We start from the raw sequence: 16,614 nt of genomic DNA, 5'->3' as shown, positions 1-16,614 counted from the left end.
GTGAAGTTTATGCAATTATGAAATAACTCCACAGAGTCTGGTATCCTGTCACAAAGTCACCATTTGTTTACAAGTGGAGAGTCCTTGACACTAATCCAGCTTCCTCAGAGAGGTCTCGGAATGAACAGGATGTCTGACTCTCCTGCTCTTATCTGTCAGCCAGGGCTCCCTGATTAGGGCTGTAACAGTGGTCCAGTCAGAGAACTCCTATTCTGTGAGGCCACCTAGCTGACCTCGTTACAATCACTACACGTTATAGGTTTTGGTTTGGTACTTGCATGACTTTATAAAGCAACAAAATAGATGTGAATGAATATGAGTACATTGTATTTTGACTGATGCTATTGGTCCTCGAATCTACTCTCCTCACTTATTCTCATCAATATGTGGTCTTGATTGCTTTTTTTTTAGAATTTGAGTTTTTTTTAGATTACCCAGGCCCATTCCCCTACCCTACATTTACCCCTGACAAGTGCACTTAGTCCACACATCCCTGAACACAATGTGCAATTTAGCATGGCTAGTCCACCTTACCTGCACATCTTTCTTATATCTGTACAAAATAATTTCACTAAATCTTCCTATTTTGGATACATGGAAACCTGATTATGGAAGAAACAAAAATGCAACTTATTGATAACTACTTTTCTTTCAGTCAGCTTTGTGGAATGAACGTGTAAGCTTTTATATGACCTTCCATCCATCTTGAAACTTCTCATTTTCAAAGGATATTGTAATTCTTGGCCATGATTTACTTCGGAAATCACTGTCTAAGAACCAACCGATTAAAGTAGAATGAATGGTTAGTATTATTCTGGTCATAAATACCAATTTGTGGCAACAATTCTTGCTGCAGGATTAAAACTGGAGCACCAATAGGAGGAAGTAGTTCTGGATACTGCAGTGAGGACTGGTCAAATAGCACTGTTGTTTTTGTCTGAAGGTGTAATTCAGCACCAATTTTGACATGCTGACTGTCTGCACCAAATAGGAACACTTGGCAAGCCTGAGACATGGAATTGAAAGGCTCAGTGTCACGCCAGGATGTGTATTTACCTACTAAACCACTGGAGGAATCCTTGGTCAGTCTTTATTTAATTGAACGTAGTTTTTGGAACAAAAGAGACGTTTCACAAATCTTAGCATTCAACTGTTTAAAGATTGAAAATTGAAAAACAGGCAATGAATGGATGATATTATTTGGTAATTAAAGCTAGTTCCTGAAATTGTTAAGCAAGCAGCTTCATAAAAATATTATAAAATCACCTGATCTCTAGTACCCTTGCACATTGGGCAACTTAAGTAACCAAAGGCAGGAATTGCATTATGGAAAGAGGGTGTGCCAAACCTGTACTTTGGAATTGTTTGCTTGGTCAGTGGCAGATGGGAAAAGGAAAGGTTCTTCTTTCCTTTTATAAAAGGAACTCTCTGTTTGATCTTATCCAGTAGAGCCAAATAATTTTGCAGATGTGGGAATACACCACAAATTTAATGACTAGATAAGCTCTCTCTGTCTCGAGATTGTGCATTGGATTCAGAACCATCTGGCATGCACCAGTTTGGTACAAACCAAAATGCTGGCTTGTTCAGAGAGTCAGTGGTGTGCAGAATTTTTAAAATATGTTTTAGTTGCCTTCATCTTGCAAAGTGATAAACTCATCTAGGAGAAAGTGAGGACTGCAGATGCTGGAGATCAGAGCTGAAAATGTGTTGCTGGAAAAGCGCAGCAGCATCCAAGGAGGAGAATTGACGTTTCGGGCATGAGCCCTTCTTCAGGAATGAGGAAAGTGTGCCGAGCAGGCTAAGATAAAAGATAGGGAGGAGGGACTTGGGGGAGGGGCATAGGAAATGCGATAGGTGGAAGGAGGTTAAGGTGAGGGTGATAGGCCGGAGTGGGGTGGGGGCGGAGAGGTCAGGAAGAAGATTGCAGGTTAGGAAGGTGGTGCTGAGTTCGAGGGTTGAGGGGGGAGGGGAAATGAAGAAACTGGAGAAATCTGAGTTCATCCCTTGTCATTGGAGGGTTCCTAGGCGGAAGATGAGGCACTCTTCCTCCAGCCGTTGTGTTGCTATGGGGCGCAATATCCCCCCAGACGTGATCGGCGATGCTCTCCACCACATCTCCTCCGTGTCCCGCTCCTCCGCCCTGGAGCCCCGTCCCTCCAATCGCCACCAGGACAAAACCCCACTGGTCCTCACCTACCACCCCACCAACCTCCATAGACATTGTATTATCCGTCGTCATTTCCGCCACCTCCAAACGGACTCCACCACCAGGGATATATTTCCCTCCCATTCCCTATCAGTGTTCCAAAAAGACCACTCCCTCCGTGACTTCCTCGTCAGGTCCACACCCCTCCACCAACCCAACCTCCACTCCCGGCACCTTCCCCTGCAACTGCAAGAAATGCAAAACTTGTGCCCACACCTCCCCCCTTACTTTCCTCCAAAGCCCCAAGGGATCCTTCCATATCTGCCACACATTCACCTGCACCTCCACACACATCATTTACTGCATCTGCTGCACCCGATGTGGCCTCCTCTATAGTGGGGAGACAGGCCGCCTACTTGTGGAACGTTTCAGAGAACATCTCTGGGACACCTGGACCAACCAACCCAACCGCCCTCTGGCTCAACACTTCAACTCTCCCTCCCACTCCGCCAAGGACATGCAGGTCCTTGGACTCCTCCGTCGCCAGACCATAGCAAAACGACGGCTGGAGGAAGAACGCCTCATCTTCTGCCTCGGAACCCTCCAACCACAAGGGATGAACTCAGACTCCTCAAGTGATAAACTCAGTCAACATTAGACTTTTTGAAAGATGAAGTATTGCTACAAATATGGTTGTGTCTTTTCATCACTGCAAGATATTTTCAGCATTATAGGTGCATATTATTTTGGATCAAAAATAGCATGCATGCTGAAGGCTATACTTCTGCCATTGACTCTGTCAGACACAATTTTAATAAGCGCATCAGTGTGGGTGCAGGGAACATTTGATAAATGCAGGGGAGGCAGATTGTGAAGTGAATCATTGTGCAACATTGATTTGGTGTTAGCAATGCTACTTTCAACATCATTCAAGCATGTATCCTCTTTTACTCTCTCACAATTAATTGTGTATTCAGCAACAGGAGGGAGCTCACCAATCAATACTATTAAAAGGGATCATCAAGTATTTTCGGAATAGTTGTTGATTTGTACCTGCTGCAACTGTAGATAGAAATGTTTGGGAGTTTATGTTACCATTTAAAGTTGCTGAAGACTCAGTTTGTAGTGAAGCTCTTCACTTTAAGTTTTTGCTATAATCCCTTACTCGCAGTCATACTCCTAGAGGTTGCTGTTGCCTTTGGTCTGTAGTGTTGCAAGAGGAATGGACAGGAGTGACAGAAAACATGCAAACAACTGGGCAAGGGAGAAGGAGGGGGGTAAAAGGTCACTCAGCAGCAGACTGTATCTTCTGACTGTCTTTGCGAGGCAATTCTTCCCTATCAGCACTGGTGAGGAAAAGTGCTGAAGACATCTCATTTCAAGAAGGAGGTGTTCTCTCAATTAGATGGTTGCAGCTTGAATTGCAGCCTGTGAGTAGAAAAAGCATTTATCCATTGTTGTGAAAATGTTTGAACCTTTATTCATCAGCTGCCTTCCAGGCTGGAGCAGGCAGCATTTGCACCCTCTTGCAATTTGCCATCTACTGTTGCCTGAGGAAAAGCAATGAGGTTCTATGTGCAAAGACAAGTAAACACAGCCTGTTTTCTCAGTCCAGGAAATAGTAGGTGGAATGAGCATGTGGCTTCCCCTTGCTGCAAGGCCATGGACATTCTGAGATTTATCACAACTGGAGGGGATTCCACTCCCCCTGTCCAGCTGTTGTGTGTTTCTACTCAGTACATTATGCAGTTCAAGGGTGACTATTAAATGATGACAAACACCCATGATGCTTATCCTATGACTCTAGTGCACAATTAATGTCCACTTGGATAACATGCACATAATGAAAATCATGCTGTGTCTGAAGTACCTTTCAGCTGACCATTGGGATGCTGAAACAGTACTTCCATTGCCTGCACTTCGCTGGAGGAGTTTTGAGGTACTGACCAGAACATGTGTCAAGATGCATCTTGATTTGTTGCAAATTGCACCAACTCACCATCAGGAGAGCTCAGCACTTGCTCCAAAATGCTGAACAGCTACAGAAGAGGAGTATGCATTCCCTTACAGTCTGAACTATTTATGACCAGTTGGTCCTCCTGCAATACCAATTAATACAACCCCAATTCTTGTTTAGTAGCAGTCCAGCATCTTAATTTCTCTCTGACTCTGACCATCATCTTGGCCACAATATTGAAATAAACACTATCATTGATCAACTATTTCAAACCAGCTTGAGAACCTAAGCCATCCCTTATTCCATTTTTAAAAAAGAAGCTAATCACAGCAGTGTGTTCCTTTTGTATCTATCTTCCATTTGCACTTGTCCTTGTGTTCCTGTATAGTACTGCTGCATGGCTGGTGGTAGTTTGCCTATTTGGAGTAGGGAAGACTGCAGGTGAGATTGTGGAAGGAATTCTCACCCTAAAAAAGCCAGCTTCAAAGTGTACAATTTCAGCATGGGTGGCAGCACTCCCACAGACCAGCAACGGCAAGGACAATGGAATGGTAGTGATCGGAGGAAGAATGCTATCATCCAGAGAGAGGAAGTGAGTTTTGTGCTTCAAGAGCTGTTATCACTCCCCTGGGCAGTCCCATTGAAACCCCCCGTCCTTTCCTGATGAACGACCTATGCCTGAAATGACGACTTTCCTATTCCTCAGATGCTGCCTAACCGGCTGTGCTTTTCCAGCTCCACACTTTTTGACTCTGATCTCCAGCATCTGCAGTCCTGACTTTCTCCTGAGTTCATTGTCTGTCTGCTGGAGTGAAAGTTCACAATGGGTGCCTTCTGCTTCTGCGCAATGAAAGTTGTGCATCAGCTATCAGACATTGCAATGTTTGTGTGCTGCCTTCATCAAAAGTTGTCAGGTTAATTTCTTGTGGAAATGCCTGAACCTTGTGCCAGGACTTATTGAACTTGCAGCCAAAGAAAACTAAACAAATTGAAAATGAAAGTGAATACAAGTTGGTCATTCATTTCTATAAAACTGACAAAGTGTTGATTCTGATCAATAGGGACAAAGTTTTATTTTTTTTTATGGTCATGGTGTTTAGGTGGTTCAGGTTTTAAAATAAATAAAATATGTACTTTCCTGAATGTTCTGCATCTCAGAATGGCAAGCATCCTCATAGATGAGTTGGATCAAAGAGTCTCTTTCCATGCTGTACATCCGTGCTGACTCTATGACTCTATATGAACATTCCTACATAACGTAAAAGTGCCTACTTAAGGTGTCACCTCAAGAATGCAGACCTGTTCAGATTTTCCCAAACCATAGACTTTTATGTATTCACTCACTAACAATCTTTGAGAATATCAGAGGATAATAAAGATATGGCTTGTCTTTGGCAGATTGAATTTTGGATGACATGTTATTTCAAATGGAAGAATGCACTGTGAGAACACAGTATACTTTTAATATTAAATGTGAAAAGGTTAAGGCTGAACTTACCTGTTCACATTCATTTTGTGTAATTTCTGAAATGCGGTGTTCATAAATTGCTTTTGGCAGGAGGTTTATTTGGCTGTAGGATGTTTGCAAATCTTTAAATTTAGATTGTAAAAGAATAGGTAATGGGTGCACAACATTCCTGAAGATCTACACTGCCTAATAATTATGAACAACTTTATTTATTATTAATATAAGTGCAGAATTTATATTTACATAGGACCTTTCACACCCCAGGATATTGTGTTCCCATACCAATTAATTAGTTGTGAAGTTTGGTCACTCTTATGCAGGCAAGGTCCCAAAAACTTACAGTGCACACCAAGGTCCTAAAAACCTTGAGGTAAATGGCATGAGAAACTGTTCTTGAAATGTTGATATAAGTGGGAGTAGTCCCCTTCTCTCCCATGAAGACAGGAAATTCATTAACATTAAATTCAAATACAGTCCGGATGATCCAAGACATCTGCAGCTTTTTGCATTGCTTTTCCTTTCTGTCCCTTCCTTTTGCGTTTCCATCAAAATAATTTACAAATCACGACAGTGTTACTGACTAAGGCAGTGCCCTGAGCTTTCCACTTCACCAACATTGAGACTGCATGGTTGTTTCTGCAGGTTTGCTAACCATTTCATGTCTGAAAGGACTCTGCACTTGTGTCAAACTTGTACAAAATTTGAACTGAACGCTACCATGCTCTTTGACATTCTGTTAGCAGCTTTGTGAAAGCACCAAGCAGCTTTTTATGCCTATCCACATCCTTCTGTCACCTGCTCCATCGAAGATCTCACTTGACCTGTCTGCAACAGAAATGCCTGTGCTGTCCTTTTCTGTGTCCTTCTCTTCTGCTCCACGTGCTCTTTGGCTCACCATGTGCTATTCCACCCTCCAAAATGCATACAATACTTGTTCCTCGTGGATACTACATTCCCTTCTTCCTCTTCTTGACTGGGAAGATTGTAGCTTTTGGGAGTCAAAACTTAAGACAAGCTGAGCATTGCATTATGGGGAGGAAAAGTGAAAATTGCATGCTCACATTGTCTGCAATTTGTGAGTCAAAATAAACTGAGATGACTTAAGTAGGATTAAGTGTGTAGGTTCCCTCATTGATTCACCCAGCCATATTCTCAGTGACACTTCACCCTATGATAACCAACACAGTTGTCTCCATGGGGATTAACACAGGTGCTCTTGCAATTGTCTACAGTGAACATCTTACATCTACCTTTCTCCCAAGTGAACAATATAGGCTGCCCTTTACCCTTAATAACTAAGCTCCCAAAAGTTGGTGCAGTAGTAGAATTCAGAACACCTCAACCCATTTTATCTAAAGAGACACTCTCACGATATAAGAATTTTAAAAATTGAAAGGCAGGGACTGATCAGGGATAGTCAACACGGCTTTGTGCGTGGGAAATCATGTCTCACAAACTTGATTGAATTTTTTGAAGAAGTAATAAAGAAGATTGATGAGGGCAGATGTGATCTATAAGGATTTCAGTAAGGCGTTTGACAGGGATCCCCATGGGAGAATAGTTAGCAAGGTTAGATCTCACGGAATACAGGGAGAATTAGCCATTTGGCTAGTTCATCTGGCTCAGAGGTAGACAACAGAGGGTGGTGGTGGAGGATTGTTTTTCAGACTGGAGGCCTGTGTCCAGTGGAGTGCCACAAGGATCGGTGCTGGGCCCTCTACCTTTTGTCATTTATATAAGTGATTTGGATGTGAGTTTAAGAGGTATAGATTAGATTAGATTAGATTACTTACAGTGTGGAAACAGGCCCTTCGGCCCAACAAGTCCACACCGACCCGCTGAAGCGCAACCCACCCATACCCCTACATATACCCCTTACCTAACACTATGGGCAATTTAGCGTGGCCAATTCACCTGACCTGCACATCTTTGGACTGTGGGAGGAAACCGGAGCACCCGAAGGAAACCCACGCAGACACGGGGAGAACGTGCAAACTCCACACAGTCAGTCGCCTGAGTCGGGAATTAAACCCGGGTCTCTGGCGCTGTGAGGCAGCAGTGCTAACCACTGTGCCACCATGCCGCATAGTTAGTAAGTTTGCAGATGACTCCAAAATTGGAGGTATAGTGGACAGGGAAGAAGTTTACCTCTGATTACAGTGGGATCTTGGTCAGTTGAGACAGTGGGCTGAGGAGTGGCTGATGGAGTTTAATTTAGATAAATGCAAGGTGCTGCATTTTGTGAAAGCAAATATTAGCAGGACTTATACACTTAATGGTAAGGTCCTCTGGAGTATTGCTGAGCAAAGAGACCTTAGAGTACAGGTTCATAGCTCCTTGCAAGTAGAGTCGCAGGCAGGTAGGATAGTGAAGGAGGAGTTTGGTATGCTTTCTTTTATTTCAAGTACAGGAGTTGGGGGGTCATGTTGCAGCTGTACAGGACGTTGGTTAGGCCACTTTTGAAGTGCTATGTGCAATTTTGGTCTCCTTCCTATTGGAAGGATGTTGTGAAACTTGAAAGGGTTCAGAAAAGATTTACAAGGATGTTGCCAAGGTTGGAGGATTTGAGCTATAGGGAGAGGTTGAATAGGCTGGGGCTGTTTTCCCTGGAGCATCGGAGGCTGAGGGGTGGGGGAGTCATAAGAAGCATAGATAGGATAAATAGGCAAAATCTCTTTCTTGGGGTGGGGGAGTCCAGAACTAGAGGGCATGTGTTTAGGGTGAGAGGAGAAAGATATAAAAGAGACCTAAGGGGCAACTTTTTCACGCAGAGGGTGGTACATGTGTGAAATGAGCTGCCAGAGGAAGTGGTGGAGCCCAGTACAATTGCCACATTTGAAAGACATCTGGATGGGTAAATGAATAGGAAGGGTTTGGAGGAATATAGGCAGGTGGGACTAGGTTAGCTTGGGATATCTGGTCGGCATGGATGAGTTGGACTGAAGGGTCTGTTTCTGTGCTCTACATCTTTATGACTATATAACTCTTCTCTGAAGTCTTCCAAACTGAAAAAAAACTACTCCAGTTAAAGCTGAAGTATGTTATAAACATTCATCATAACTTGCTTGCTTTAGTATTCTACATATACCAATTTTATAAAGTCTGGAATCATATTTGTCTTTTTAACCACTTTCTCAATCAGTCCTGCCAGTTTGAGATTTATAGACCAGCTTCCACTGATCATACATTGATTTAAAAATTATCCCCTTTGTTTTCTGCTGCTTCATTTTCCTACCAAAATGTATTGCTTCACATTTGTCTGCATTGAAATTTTGTTTGCCATTCAACCATCTTGGTGTGTCCTTGTGACATCTATCATTGACCTTCTCATTTTATGTTACATACTTGGACTGACAACATTCTGATCGAATAATGATAATACAGGCTGTCATCGAGATTCTGGAGTTCAGTGGGTAGCATTCCTGTCACTGAAATTCTCCAGGACTTGTTGGCTCTGGAGGGATTGCGCATGACATTGTACAACATGTTGATAATTAGCTTCCAATCATTCCAACACTTCTCCACTATTCCCAAAGAGAGGAAATTTGGGTAAAATTCTAAAGAAACAAATTATAATTTGTAAATTCTATGAGTTAAAAGCATAGAAAGAATTAAATTCTGCAACTAATTTGCATAGGAAATAATTATGGAACAGGTTAGTTTCCACCACAGCTATTGGCCACTGATGCATGTGGTACAGTACTACGGCTGTACAAAAGTCCACAGTGAGTAATGCAACTTTTCAAACTTTAACTTTCTTGTATTGTAGATCTAAACAACATGTTACAGTTTTCATCTTCTGAAATTGCAATTGCTTGGTTGGATGGGGAGATAGGAAGCTTGAAACTGTCCTTAAAATCAGCTTTTAAGTCCTGAGAAAATCAGCTTACAACACCTGAAAATGTCCAGGGTATTTTGATCTTTTGATGTTGCCTGGCTGTCTGTGCTACTCCTGGATTGGCCTCTCATTCGGGATATTGGCATTCCTCATTTTCACCTGTCCTCTTACCGGATTCTTTATCTTTTTCATAGATGTGCATGGCAAGAGCAGCATCTATTGCCCATCTCTGATTGTCCATGAGAAGTTGGTGAACCACCTTTTTGAACTGCTGACATCTAAATTATACTTACAATGCTTTTTGGATGGTTTTGCAGGATTTTGATCCAGTGATATTGAAAGAATGATGATAGATCTTGGAGGAGAACTTGCAAATGGTGGTGTTGCTGTAGTCCTGCTGATGTTGTCTTCCTAGGTGGTAGACATTCTATATCCAGATGGTGCTGTCAAGGGAGCCTTGGTGAGTTTCTGCCTTGCATCTTTTAGATGGTACACACTGCTGCTGCTGTGTACATATGTGATGGAGGAAGTCACAGCTTAAAGTAGTGGACATCATTTGGGCTTCAATGTTCTTGACCTCCATTTAATGAGGCAATTGAGGAGTAATTCATCTCATGCCTAACTTCTGACTCATGTTTTGCCAAAGGTGGACAGGCTTTGAGGAGTTAGATGGTGAGCTACCTACCACAGAATTTCCAGCCTCTGACGCGCTTTTGTAGCCACAATATTTGTGTGGCTGGTATGCATTTTCCAGCTAGGTCTAAATGCTAAGTTTGTCACCACACCTCATTTCCTATCTTGGTCCTCTGATGCCAACTGGGCCAAATTTCAAGTATTTTTCTCACATATTCGCCAAACCACCCTCTACCACCGAAAAGTATCACCTTGTGTTGGGAGGCCTCTCGGCACAGCATGATAGGGAGTGACAAGGTTTTAAGAGGAAAATGGCTAAGAAAAATGCGGCTGTAAAATTGTGACAAAAGATTAATGTAGACAGGAAGCATATCCCATGTGCAAAAGGTTAAAAATTCTATTTACTTATCTTTGTCACAAGGTGACTTTCTCAGAAGCTGAATCAATTTACTTTGCAACTGATTGATGAACATCTGCCCATTTAGGGGTATCTTCTTTCACTACAGTCATTTGACTTACAGGTAGCCTAGGTAGTCAATTATTAACTCAGCTCTCTAGCCTCATTTATGAACTTAAGCTCTCTTATGAAATGGCACAAAATATTTAGCAGTTAGTTTCTTCTGGTCCATCTGCAGATCTGCTTGCTTTATTTTGGTGAGGAAAAACTGGAAAAAATGTGAGTTCTGCTCCTGGTTTTGTAATTTTCTCATTCAAAGCGCAAGCAGCAAGGAGACATTGCCCTTTTTTTTGCTAATGCATGTTCACTGAAAAATGTAATAGGTATTGATGGGTGGTGGAACATCATCTTTGCTGTAATTGAGGCAATGGAATCATTTCTGATTGTCACTGAACGTGGTTACATGTTAAGTCTGAGACGTAAAAAAAACACTCAAAGGGATTTATTCGAAGTGGAGTATTTACAGGGTTAGCAGAGGAAAACAAAATCAAAAAGAGTCTGTAAGGATTATATGAAGACTGGCGAAAGAAATTTGTTTAATGCACCTCTGGCAAGTTTTGAGAAAAGCTCATTTTAATGTCATGTCAGATGATCTTTAGTAAGACTGCATGATGGTAGAAATTGTTCTCTACATTTATTTCAGTTATATACTGGATTTGCATTGTGTTCTTCATAAGAAAGGTAAAAGCCTTAGAAGTTTAAAATAATTCAGCAGTGGCCTAAACAATAGCATATTCCAATTTCTTGTCGTCATGTCTACTGCAAAATCTGTCCTGTGCATTATCCACAACCTCTCACATAAAATGACCAGATTCTTGCCCATACAATGTCTAGGAATACAGTAAATGCAAGTGGCCATTAGCAAGGCTGTTGAGAAGCATCCCTGCAGTAAACATTACTTGAGGCTAGGATAATCTCTGAATTCAATTTAAAATGTATACACATTCCAATGGTTGAAAGGAAATAAATTAAATAGATTTCAAACTTTGGTGGCCTGCTTTGCTTAACAAAAGGGCAGGTGTGTGCATAAAATAAGAAATTTCTCGAGGAATTTTGCATAGAAATATCATTCTAGTAACTTGAGATTAATGTCAAATGCATCCCCACCAACTCAAGTGATGAATTCTGTGAAACTAAGTGTGTCTGATAGATATATTTGTATTTGTTTATTTTTGCTGGGAATATCATTTGCTTTAATTTATGTGGTGCTGATGCTTATGCCTTGGATGGTGCAAGAAAGTTGGATACAGTGATCACATAATGTGACAATTGGATAAATTGTATTTATTGAGTGTCAACAAATACAATCATCAATCATTTTTTTCAAAAAGTATTCCCTCCTTTTCTCAATGTGCGATTTTAGCAATATTGAGACATCTCTTTTGTCTTTTGGGCAAGGAGCGAAAGTAAGGTATCTTCCTTGTCTTTCTGAAGAAAATTAATTGTACTGAATATTTGTCTGTGTCTTATTTGTTTGGGGGTGAGACAGTAGCTCTGGCCCAGATGTTCCTGTTGTTAGTACAGTGGTAATGGCTGTTGCTCATTGGGACCCTGCGGAATCCTCACTGTAGTAGACACTGAATGAGTTACCTGGGAAAGTGAAGATTCCATTTGAGCACTTCCTTTACACTTGGAGCTCTTCTAAAATTTCCATTTTAAATCAGAGGATTCCAATGAAATTAAATAAATAGTTTCTTGGGAAAGGCTAGACTATTAAATAAATAGTCTAACTTCTGAGTAACCATTTATACAACTGCTTATTTACCTCACATGCTCTCAGCTAGAACACTGCCAGTCTATTTAGACTCCTAGATCCTGCTCTTCAACTCTCCATTCCCACTGTTTAGACCCCACTCTGGATCAGCTTTGCCTCCCCATTCCTTATTTCAGACCTGATCTCCCTCTGCTGCTGGATCCTTACTACATCCTGGAACCTATCACCCACCATCCCTTCTTCCTACTAGTCCCAGTTTCTCCCATGGACTCAGACGTACCCTGAATGCTACATCACTTATCTGACCCCCTTTGCAACAGTGCACCCTATCCACCTGGTAACCGTTACCCGATGTCCCATCCTCTAGCTGCTTGGCATGTGACTCTCCCAGCACCCTAGTCCTTCGCCACTTGGAATTCTATTCCACCTGACTCCCTACTTTCCTGGCATCCTGCTCTCCAAGAACCCTAACCCGACAGTTACTTTATCTACTTACCGCGTGACAGCAGCTGTCAAAATGGTTCAGAGAGATTCTGGAGCTTTAAATATTAGAAAATGGCAGGTCACTGCTGTGAAGAGGGGATGTGGTTAGTCTTCCTCCGGCAGCTGTGCAACAAAGAGAGGACTGTCAGAAGGGAAGAACACCACTGCATTTTGCAATGAGGCTTGATCGTAATAACTCTTCTCAGAAATGCAAAGCTCCTTTGGGAAAATGGACAGAGTAGCAATCTATGCGAGATTGTCACATTTTGGAAGATCATTTCCTATATTTCCAAGGTATCCACTTTCTGTACTGAAGAGAGAGTATGAACGATGTTTCACGACTGCCCTGTATGAACACTGATCCCTCGTCACTTCTCTCTAATTTTTCAATCTCAGGGGTATTTCGGCGCTTTGAACCAACGTGATTTTAAAATACCGTTAGCCTTCACATGGCATGTTTGTGTTTGTGCACAGCAGCCACAACACACAACGGAAACCGCATACGACCAGCTGGAGATAGAGCTGGAGAAAACACAGTGGAAGATCCACGCTGGAGAGCTCAGAGGACACCACAGGGCAGGAATGTTGCAGGAGCAGGTGCGTGTGTCCTCCCTCAGGCTGAACTGCAGCCTTTTCCACCAGAATAGTAAACAGAATGCAGGGCAATGAGTAATAGTTCATCTGGATCAAAGAAATGATAAATTCTACAAAAGCAGGAGCAATCTGTATAAATGGAGTCAGGATTGAAATGGAGAGACTGTCAGCAAGACTTTGCCTTGATTATTTTATTTCGAGTCTCAAAATAGATTAAAGACATTTTAAGTTGCTTTTGAAATAAAATCTCTTTTTTTTTCCTCATCATGAGGAAACATGTACAGAACATCTCAATTCGAATTCCCATCAGTTTAGACCTCTGACTAGTTCAGATAATGAACTTCATCTCAAAGCAGCCTTGGTCTACCCTACACAGTAGTTGCAGAAAGCATAGTTATTTTAACCGACATGTTATGTTACACATTCAGGGCAAGTAGGACTTGAACGCAGATCCTTCTGACCCAGAGGTAGGGACACAATTACTGTTCCACAAGGCTCCCTTAAGTAATTACCTCCAGATTTTGTAGATATTTTTAATCTGATTAGAATCATAGAGTCCTATGACATGGAGACAGGCCCTTGGCCCACACTGGTCCAAACTGAACAAAATGTCCATCCACGTTACTCCATTTCCCTGCATTGTTGCCATATCCTCTAACCTGTGGGGCAGCTCAGTGGTTAGCACTGCTGCCTCACAGCGCCAGGGACCCGCGTTCGATTGCCGCTTTGGACAACTGTTTGTGGGGAGTTTGCGCATTCTCCCCGTGTCTGCATGGGTTTCCTCCCACAATCCAAAGATGTGCAGGTCAGATGAAATGGCCATGCTAAATTGCCCATAGTGTCAGGTGCATTAGTCAGGAGTAATTGTAGGGTAGGGGAATGAGTCTGGGTGGGTTACTCTTGGAGGGTTGTTGTGGACTTGTTGGGTCTAAGGGCCTGTTTCCATACTGCAATGAATCTAATCCAATCTAAACCTTTTCCTATCTATGTATTTGTCCAAATGCCTTTTAATGTTGTTAATGTACCTGCCTCAACCACTTTAGTTGGCAGCTCATTCCATATGCAAACCACCCTCTGTGAAAGAAAAATTGCATGTCAGAAAAATTGCCTGTCGGGAAATCTCGTCTTCGATTTCCCCAACCCTGGGAAAAAGGCTGAGTGCATTCACCCTATGCTTGCCTCTCATGATCTTCGTAAAGTCCCCCCTCAGTATTCTACTCTCTAAAGGAAAAGGTCATAGCCTGTCCAACCTCTTCCTATTACTCAGACCCCTGAGTCCTGCACAATTTTCAACAGGATCTCCTAATGTACATGGAGAAACTTGGGGTTAATTTTTACCTTTACATGTGGTCATATTGCAGAGCAGAGAGCAGATCATCCACCTATTGTAGAACCCAAATGGTTTGCATTCAGTTAAACTAAATACTGCTGCTAATTGACTGAGTTAATCATAAGACTTTTATAAAAGGACTGATCCATGTGTTGATCACCATATTTGGAAATTCCTAACAACAGGTTTATCTTTGTCTCTCATTCGGTGGATACAAGATTCTATGTCCATTGTCTGAATATTAATATTTAAACTTGACTTAGTGAACACTGTGTCCTTTATTGTATATCTTTATGAAATCACAGCTTAATCGTGTTTTGATCCTGAAAAAGCCCAAGGTCTCCAGTCTTTCCTCATGACGGAAGCCTTTGGAAATGGAGGTATATCAGGTGACACTTTCCTATCATCTCTTTGAGATTCAATCTCTTTTGTGTCTTGAGGATGAAAACCAAGCAGAGTTGTGATTAGCTCAGAGTCATTAGCTGCTGCATTTAGGTTAATTGGAAGGAAATCAAGTGGGTTCTACAATAGGGGGATGATCTGGTCTGCTCCACATGTGCTGTAAATGTACAGTGCGTAATGTCTGGTTGCCTTCACTACAGATATTACAGAAATAAATAAGAAATAAAGTCAAATTCAAAATAAAAGATGAGATGAAGAGAGTCTTTGATTTCTAAAACAGCTCTGTTAACAATTTTAGAATATGTACTGGCAAACTCTGTGGGTAAGTTTAATGATTGTAAGGCAAGTACTTGAGACCTGTTTGTTACAAATGTTACTTAATCATTTGCTAGGGCAGAGCTAAACATAGGAAAGTGAAGGAAGCCAGCAACTTCATCCCTGCAATGAATGTTTACTGAAAGCAAGGAGCTATTGCCACCTGGTGGCCAGAAATAGATAACACTTTCTAAATTGAGGAGGAAGAATTTGTTTGACCAGGAAGTATAAGGATGTGTGTGTGTATTTCACAATCTTTTGACTATTTTGCCTTTGAATGGAGATTGGTGTAATTTATTTAAGAATACTATGTTTAAATTCAGTTTTGTGACAAGTGTTCATGGGACTGTCGCACCACTAGCCAGTCACTTCACTCACCGAAGCCCCCCACTCCCTTCTCCCCTGCAGTCACTCACTCTCTGGGCCACAATCGATGAACCAAACCCCCCTGCAGTCACACCAACCTCTTCCCCTCTGTCGTTCATAACCCTCCTGACAGACATGCATCCTACCCCTGAGTGACTCATGCCACTCACCCTATTTCATGCCATTCTTCCTGCCTATCGTTCATCATCCCTTTGACAGCAACCCAAACACCGCCCCCCCCTTCCCACCTTCCTCCCCCATGACCCCACAGCCATCCACCTCCTGCCCAAGCCAGTGTCCTCTGGCCCTTCACCAGGTCATGGTTTCTGCCTCTCCGGGTTTTCAATGTTTTCCAGTGTTTTTAACAAAGGCTTGGGGTCATAGAGGACTCTTCAGCAGGCTGCCTCTGAAGGACAAGCCTGTGGTAAAAATATGCTGCAATTTGTCCCAGGTTTATCTGTTCTTCAAAAGGAATGATGCCCAGTACTGATTCAACAAAGAACAAAAAAACTTTACAGCCCAGGAACAGGCCCTTTGGCCCTCTAAGCCTGAGCTGATCCAAATCTATTGTCTAAACCTGTCGCCCAATTCCTCAGCATCTGTATCCCTCTGCTCCCACCTACTCATGCATCTGTCTAGATGCATCTTAAATGAATCTACCATGCCTGCCTCTACCACCTTTGCTGGTAACGTGTTCCAGACTCCCACCACCCTCTGTGTGAAGTACTTGCCGCATGTATCCCCTTTAAACTTTTCACCTCTCACCTTGAAAGCGTGACCACTCGTTATTGAATCCTTCACCGTGGGAAAAACCCTGTCTTTATCCGTCCTGTCTATATCCTTCATGATTTTGTAAACCTCAATCAGGTCCCCCCCCCCCATCTCCTTTTCTCTAATGAAAACAATCC

General features: G+C 42.2%; 1 protein-coding gene across 3 annotated transcripts in view; it reads left to right on the top strand.

The window, feature by feature from the left end:
- The window catches only part of pxylp1 (2-phosphoxylose phosphatase 1), a 158,703-nt gene that overhangs the window by 56,748 nt on the left and 85,341 nt on the right, over positions 1-16,614 (top strand). For 2 of the 3 annotated variants that reach the window (XM_060834231.1, XM_060834232.1), the window contains one exon: positions 13,174-13,296. The exons of the other annotated variant lie outside the window; for it this stretch is intronic. In XM_060834231.1, the coding sequence (XP_060690214.1) occupies positions 13,174-13,296 (123 nt within the window). The remainder of the gene's footprint in view (positions 1-13,173; positions 13,297-16,614) is intronic. 3 annotated transcript variants of the gene reach the window in all.

This window comes from Hemiscyllium ocellatum, chromosome 13 (assembly GCF_020745735.1).
Source record: "Hemiscyllium ocellatum isolate sHemOce1 chromosome 13, sHemOce1.pat.X.cur, whole genome shotgun sequence".
Lineage (NCBI taxonomy): Eukaryota > Metazoa > Chordata > Chondrichthyes > Orectolobiformes > Hemiscylliidae > Hemiscyllium > Hemiscyllium ocellatum.
This window is presented reverse-complemented; position numbering and strand designations above follow the sequence as displayed.